This window comes from Neopelma chrysocephalum, unplaced genomic scaffold (genome assembly GCF_003984885.1).
Source record: "Neopelma chrysocephalum unplaced genomic scaffold, ASM398488v2 Primary Assembly neopelma1_97423, whole genome shotgun sequence".
Taxonomy (NCBI): Eukaryota; Metazoa; Chordata; class Aves; order Passeriformes; family Pipridae; genus Neopelma; species Neopelma chrysocephalum.
Genome location: NW_020926064.1, coordinates 932 through 7915, shown reverse-complemented (window position 1 = coordinate 7915; position 6984 = coordinate 932). Strand labels below are relative to the sequence as shown.

The 6984-nt window shown below is 63.7% G+C and overlaps 1 protein-coding gene across 1 annotated transcript; it reads left to right on the top strand.

The window, feature by feature from the left end:
• Nucleotides 1–1614: 1614 nt before the first annotated feature.
• On the top strand, nt 1615–3876 carry LOC113961882. The gene is made up of 8 exons (XM_027672584.1): nt 1615–1626; nt 1737–1886; nt 2071–2219; nt 2489–2636; nt 2882–3069; nt 3158–3295; nt 3575–3655; nt 3750–3876. The coding sequence occupies exons 2-8, from the start codon at nt 1785–1787 to the stop codon at nt 3874–3876; spliced, it is 933 nt and encodes a 310-aa protein (XP_027528385.1). The 5' UTR covers nt 1615–1626; nt 1737–1784.
• The last annotated feature ends 3108 nt before the right edge of the window (nt 3877–6984 follow it).

Here is a 6984-nt window from a genome sequence, read left to right as displayed (position 1 = left end):
GGTTAATACTGTATTAAAAGCTGTTCATAGTATTGTAGAAATGCCAACTGATAAAGTAGTTTTTTATACTCTTTTTTAGCTTTTGATTCTCTTTGCTAGTTTTTTATTCTCACTGCAATAAAAGAATTTTGTAGTGTTTGAATGTCTGCTGTACTTATCTTTATTCTGGGCATGTATTCAAATGAACTAATACCCGGGGGCACAGCTCTTTGGGGCAGGAGACGGGCAGCACCCTTGCCAGGACTCGGGGCGGTGGCAGGTCTCCTTGGGCCAGGACTTGCCACGGCTGCTGATTTGGGTGCAGCCCTGGCCAAAGGGCTCCCAGCAGCATTGGTGCCCTTGCCCACACCTTCCTTCTCGGTGTCACCCCCCGTGTTTAGGATGGCCACCAGCCAGCACTTCTCCCAAGGAGGCCGTGGCAGCTTGTGTGGAAGGCCCCGTGCCCTTCCCGCTGCAGCTGCGTCGGCAGCCGAGGGGGCTCCTTGTGCTGCCGTGAGCAGGCACAGGAGGGGAGTGTTTGCTCATTTCTTGGACCGTTCCCACAGTTCAGGTCCAGCCAGATTAGATACTTCAGAGAGCGGATTCCCTCCAAGGTGGGGCAGGTTGGCTGGGCTGGGGGAGGCCCCAGGCCAGGTGGCACTGTGTCACAGGCCCCTTTGTGACACGCTGGCCATGGCCGGTGGGATGGAAGGGGGCAGGGTGTCGAAGGGCCCTTTATGACCCGTGGTGACAGAGGTGCTGCTGGTGACACGGCCGCAGTGTCAACAGTGCTCCTCGGAGCAGGCGACGGGACAGGACGGGACAGAGCGGAGCTGTGCGGAGCCCCCGCGCAGCCAACTCGTGCCTTGCTGACCCGGAGCTTTTTGGAGGATTTTCTCGCTTCCAGGTGCCTTCGAGGCCTTTTTGTGTGACTTGGAGACCCGGAGCTTCTCCGAGGCGTCTCCAACCCCTTTGGCAGGTGCCCTCGAGGCCCTGCTGCAGGACTTGGAGATCCGGAGCTTCTCCGAGCTGTCTCCAATCCCTGTGGCAGGTGCCCTCGAGGTTTTTCTGCAGGACTTGGAGACCCAGAGTTTCTCCGAGGCGTCTCCAATCCCTGTGGCAGGTGGCCTCAAGGCCATTCTGCAGGACTTATTGACCCGGAGCTTCTCCGAGGTGTCTCTCTTGCAGGTGCCCTCGTCACCAGACTGTGGCATGGCAGGGAGACGCTTCAGCCTGCTCAGGCTGCTCCGGAGGAAGAAGGAGGAGGAAAGCCCTGGGGCTGCTCCAGCACAGCAGCCTGAAGAGGTGCAGCAGGTGCAGCCCCCGCAGGAGGGTGAGTGCTGGAGCTGGGCCACAGGGCTGGTGGCTGCAGCCCGCTTGGCCTCATCCTGTCCCATCCCCTCTGGACATGCCCAGGGAAAGGGAGGGGGGCAGAGGGGCCGGGGCTGATCTCCCGGCAGCCCTGCTCCATCCACTGGGCATCCCGGGGCTGGCCCTGCCTGCTCCTGGAGCCCAGGCCTGGGCTGTGTTCTCCGGCCTCTCCCGCACACCCTCAGCTCTGAGCGCGCTCGCTCTTTGCCAGATGCAGGCCAGGAGCGGACAGAAGAGCAGCTCCGTGCCCATGGCCGCCTCCGCAGGGCAGCACAGGTACTTGCAGCCATCCCCTCCTGGGCTGGACGTGCTGTCACTGCTCAGCCCAGCACCGCTGTCGCAGCCCTCCAGGGGACATCCCTCTCTTCCTTGCCTTCCTCCTGTAGCTGGTTTGCAGATTCATCAGGTGCATTTGGCGTGAAGAGACCACTTTCATGGCCACTGGGGGCACGGCAAACTCGGACCTCTTCAATGCCCAGACCAGCGCTGCCCTGCTGGATTTGCTTGTGGAGAACGGTGTCTACAAAGGGAAGCAAGTAAGCAGCCTGTGGCCAGGGCTCCAGTGCCCCAGGGATGCTGTGACCCCTCACGCCGGCTGCGCTGGGCTCCCTCAGCCTTTGAGACCAGCAGAGTGTGGTGGCAAGGGGAGCACTTCTTGGGGGAAGCTGGGCAAGTTGCTGGCTCTGGCAGCTCTCCAACTGTTCCCCGTGTCCCCTCCAGGTGCCGGCCATAGTCAGGTGCATCCACCAGTGGCTCACGTCCAATGTGTCTGCTGAGCACAGGCTGGACAAGACTCTTGTCCTGCTGACCGAGGCACACCCTGTGGATGTTGCAGTGACCCTGCTGCGCTCTGCCCCAGCCTGTGACAGGTATGGGGCCCACCTGCCTTGAGGGCTCCCCTGCCTTTAGACCCCATCCCCCTGGGCAACCTGTCCCAAATGGTGTGCCAGAGAGATGGAGACTTCCAAGACACTCCAGCTCCTCTCTTTGCCAGCTTTGGCATGTCAGCCCCCAATCCTGAGGCCAGCCTGCCTCCCTGCCCCACAAGGCACCGTGGCTCTGTCACCTGGGCCCTGCAGCTGCCCAGGCCACGGTGCTGTGTCCCAGACGCCCCTGAGCCAGAGTTCTGACTCCACAGAGCTGCTCGCACCATGTGGAGGACGCTCATCTCCTCCAGAGGGACTAAGGAGCCGGTGCTGCAGATCCTCTTCCGTGCGCTGGAATTCTGGCCAGCGCACAGGACACGCACCTCTGATGGGGATGAGAGCGATGTCTTTGCCCTGGCTGTGAGTTTTTTGAGCTGGCCTCTGCTCACCCCCAACTTGCCTCTGGGATGCCTTTTCATCCTCCCTCACCACTGCTTCTCCCTGCCCCAGGCACTGGGCTGCAACCCTGGCTTAGGGGCAGGTTCAGGGCCACCAGGCCGGGGGATCCCCCTGTGTCTCCCCTGGCCTCTCCCTGCCACGCTGGGGCCCGGCCACATGGACATCTGGGCCCTGAGAGCTGTCTCTGGGTGCTTATTCTTTCGCAGGCAACTGTGGCACTCTGGGAGATCCTCCAGCTGCACTGGTGCCCAGGGGGAGTGAAGAACAATTTCCCCCGCCTCCTTCTGACTCTGCTCTTCCAAGTTTTCATCAGCACAGAGGAGATGTCAGAGGAGGTCGAGACCTTCTGGGGGCGATGCCGGGAGCAGCGCAGCCTTCCCCCCAACCCCAACAGGTGCTCCATCCCAGTCCTCGCTCCCTGCCACGCCCTCGGGGCTGGGGCCAGGGCTCTGCGCCTGACCTGGGCTGTGCTCTGCACACAGGTTTGCAGTGCAGACCGTGAAAGCCCTGCTGCGCCAGCTGCTGGATGAGGACGTGGTGATGGTGATCCATCGCAAGTGTGGCTGGGACACGCTCCTCAAGGCTGACACCCACCACTATGCAGTGGGTCTGCTGGCCAGGTGAGAGCCCTTTCTCCCCCCTGCCCCCGGCATTTCTGCCCTGTGCACAGGCCACCCCACACAGTGCCCGTGCTGCTGGGCCAGAGGGCCTTGGCAGCCAGGGATGGCTGAGCAGAGTGGCAAAGGCGGAGAGGGGCGGCTGCACAGGAGGAGCCACCTCCCAAAGCGCCCATGTCCCCTCCCGTGCTGGTAGCCAAAGACCATGCCTGTGTGCGTCAGTCCCAGGAGAGCTTTGCCCACCTGGCTCAGGGTCTCTGGTGCCTTTATTCCCCCTTGCAGGGAGCTGTGCCGTGTCTCCCACTCCTTCTGCCGCAGCGTCGCCGCCAGCCTGATCCCGCGGCTCAGCAGGGAAGAGCCCCTGTGGGAACTGCCTGCCCTGGCATTCCTGGTGGAGGTGAGCCTGATGGCGAGCGCTGCCTGGCCCAGCTGCCTCCCCCTCTCTGCCCTCTCACAGCCGCAGCCACCTGGGACGGTGCCTGCACCCTGTGCTGCTGCCTGGGCCCAGCCCCGGGCGGGTCCGGGCTCCTGCCGGCCGGGCACCCCGTCACTGCTCCCTGCCTTTCAGGTGCTGCACTGCCTGAACCCCAGACAATGCGGGCTCAGCGTCCTGCAGATTATTTCAAGGCGCCTGCGCAGTGAGTGCCCCGAGAGGCGTCGCCTGGCGCTCCGAGGCCTGGTGGTGATCAGCAAGGCTCCCGCACTGGTGAGCAGGGGGCAGGGGCTGAAGCCGGGCCGGCAGCGTGCGGCCGTGCAAGGCAGTAGCTTGGCCTTGGCTGGCCTTTGGCAGCTGTGCCAGCTGCTCCCAGCTCTCCTCCTCCCCGTTCAGCTGCCCGACTCCTTTGGGACGCGCCTTTGGCCTCTGGGCCCCGCAGCAGCAGCGTGGGGCTGCACCACAGCATTGTCTTCCACACAGGCTAAGAGCATCTGGAGCCTGAATGAAGGCCTCCTGGAGCTACTGCAGGATGCAGACACAGACGCGGTTGAGATGACCCTCTCTGCGTTGATCAATGTGCTGCACTTGAAAGTCATCCAAGTATCCAGCCCCACTGCCCTTAAATTGCTTGAGGCGCTGCGGCCACTCTTTGACAATGTAAGGCTCTGTGTCCCTCATCGTGGGCACTGAGTGCTGCCAGGAAACTTTGGGCCCAGTGTCTTTTCAGGCCTGTGCCCCAGTGGGCCTGGAGAAGCCAGGGCTGAGGTCTTTCGCTCTTTCTTTGCAGCAGGAGCACAGCCAGCTGCAGCAGCTCTCCATGGTCCTCTTCCGGAAGGTGATGCAGGCAACAGAGAGGAGCAAGAGCCTAAAGCCACACGTGTACCTGAGGCTGGTGCCATTCTACTTCAACTGGCACGATGAGAACCAGCGTGTGGCAGAGGTGAGGACTCGTGGGCTCTGGTGTCCCCATGGCAGGAGGCTGCTGTGCCTCCTGCCCTGGCCCATGGTCGCCTGCAGCCTCCTCCTGGCCTTGGTGCAGGGATGCGGGTGCTGTGCCCTGGGCTGCGGTGCCATGGCCCGCTCTCTGTTGCTCTGCAGGCCTCTCGGGAAGCACTGTTTGGTGCAGCCAGGTTCCTGAAGTGGAGGGATCTTGAGCACTTGGTGACCATGGAGCAGCCCTGGAGGTTTGGCGAGTGCCTGGTAAGGACGGCCCCAAAGCCCCAGTCCCTGGCTCCCCAGGAGCACCCAGCCCTCTGCTCCCCCCAAAGCCCGGCCCCCGCAGCTGCTGGCCGGGCCTCAGGGCTCTGCGGGCAGGGGAGCCCCGTGCTGGGGGCAGGGAGCGCCCGGCCAAGGGGCAGAGCCTGAGCCGAGCCTTCCCTCCCTGCCCTGGCGCTCTTTGCAGCTGGAAAAGGACAGGAGCCGAGTGGGCCAGTACGTGCGCCAGGCCCTGCCGTACCTGGAGAGCCCAGAGGAGCCCCTGCGAAAGCTGGCCATCAAGTTCCTGGGTGAGCCACAAGGCCGGGGTCCCTCCCCGCCCCGCTGCAGCTCGGCCCCAGCCCCGGCTGCTGCAGCGGCAGCAGGATGCGGCCCAGGGCATGTGGAGCCCCGAGTGGCCTGGGGCCTGCTGCCGCCCTGGGCCAGCCCAGCCCTGGGGCGTCCCCATGGGGGGGACCTGTGCCTCTGGGGCCCTGACAGCCTCTGTCTTCCCAGGGATCGCCGCCAGGTCCATGAAGCAGGAGCAGCCAGAGCTGCAGCTCATCTGCCAGGGTGAGGGAAGGCACCTTCCAGCTGATCCCCTTGGGCCCTGCTCCCTCCTGGCCATGGCAAGAGCTGCCTGGGATGGCCCGGCCAGGAGGGGCTCCTCGCGTCCCCCCACCCCTGGCCTCACCTTGGCTCTCTTTCCTTTCTCTTCCAGCCCTTCAAGGCATGACTGATGACAGCCCTGCCGTTTCAAACCTGGCACTTCAAACGCTCCACATCATCAGAGCTGTACGGAGAACTCCATTCTTCCCATTCTGGTAGTCTCCATTCCTGCCTCTTCCAGCCCGTAGAGGCGTGACAGGTGACATCAGACTCGCCATGGCAGGCCTGGCAATTCAACACTGCTACGTGCTAAGAGCTGTACAGACGGCTCCCTACTCCAGATTCCAGCGGCTCCAAGACTGGCTGTGCAGGGCGTGGAAGACCCGGCCTTTTCCACAGGGCAGTGTCTGCCTGTGCTGCTGCAGCTCTGTGGAGAACTGATGCGGGAAGCTCCATCTCCTGGGGCCACGTGAGCCTGTGGGGAAGATGCCTCTTCCCTGCAAGCACCTCCTTTGAGCCCAGCATGGGAATACAACCAACATGTTATCACAAACAGAGGCCCAGGAGCTTTTTTTTGGTGCCCAGTGTGCACAGGGCCTTGGGGAAGAGGGGAAAAGGGCTCCTTGTGCTCAGCAACACTTGCCCTGATGTGCAGCATGCCAGCAAAAGTGAGAAGAAGCCCCTTGGCCTTTGGTGGCTCTCCTGGAGCCTCAACACTTGCAGCAGAGTGGAGGGGCAGAGGCTGGAGGTGTGGGGATCCCTGAGGACCTTGTCCTTGGAGATGGCCACAAGCCCTCCCCCAGGCAGGAAGCAGCGTCTCTGTCCTGCCTGTGTGTTGCTGGCTGGATTGCTCCGGGCTCCCAAGTGCCTCTGGAGCGGCTCCTCTGGAGCCCCTTCAGGGCTGCGCCGCTGCCGGGCAGGTTGGCGGGGCTGGGGGAGAGCCGCAGGGGAGGGGGCGCTGGGAGGCCAGGAAGGGGTGAGGTGCTGCAGAGGCCCTGATGGGACAAGGGAGCGGGAAGCCTTGAGGGGAATCTGGGAGGGGGTGGGTGGCAGAAGGCTGCGAGGGGACAGACTGGGCAGAGTCCCCGAAAGGCAGGGTGGAGGGAAAAGGCCCCAGGACTTGGGGGGCAGAGGCCATAGGCAGCCCCCAGGCAACCACCTCCTTCCCTGCCAGCCGGCTGCTCTGGTGCTTTCCCGAGGCATCTCCCAGCCCTGTGGCAGAAACCCTGGAGGCCTCAGCAGCAGGGTGGGCACAGCCCCAAGGGGGCCAGGCTGGCCTGGCTGGGGACAAGGAGGGCAAGGGGGCCCTGCTGGGGTACGTCTGCCGGGTGCTGCCGGCCAGGGGCAGTGGCACGGGCAGGGCTGGCGGCCAGCCCGGGCCCCCGCGGCTGCCCAGGCCACGGGGCTGTGGCCGACACCCCGCTGAGCCAGAGCTCTGGGCCCGCAGAGCTGC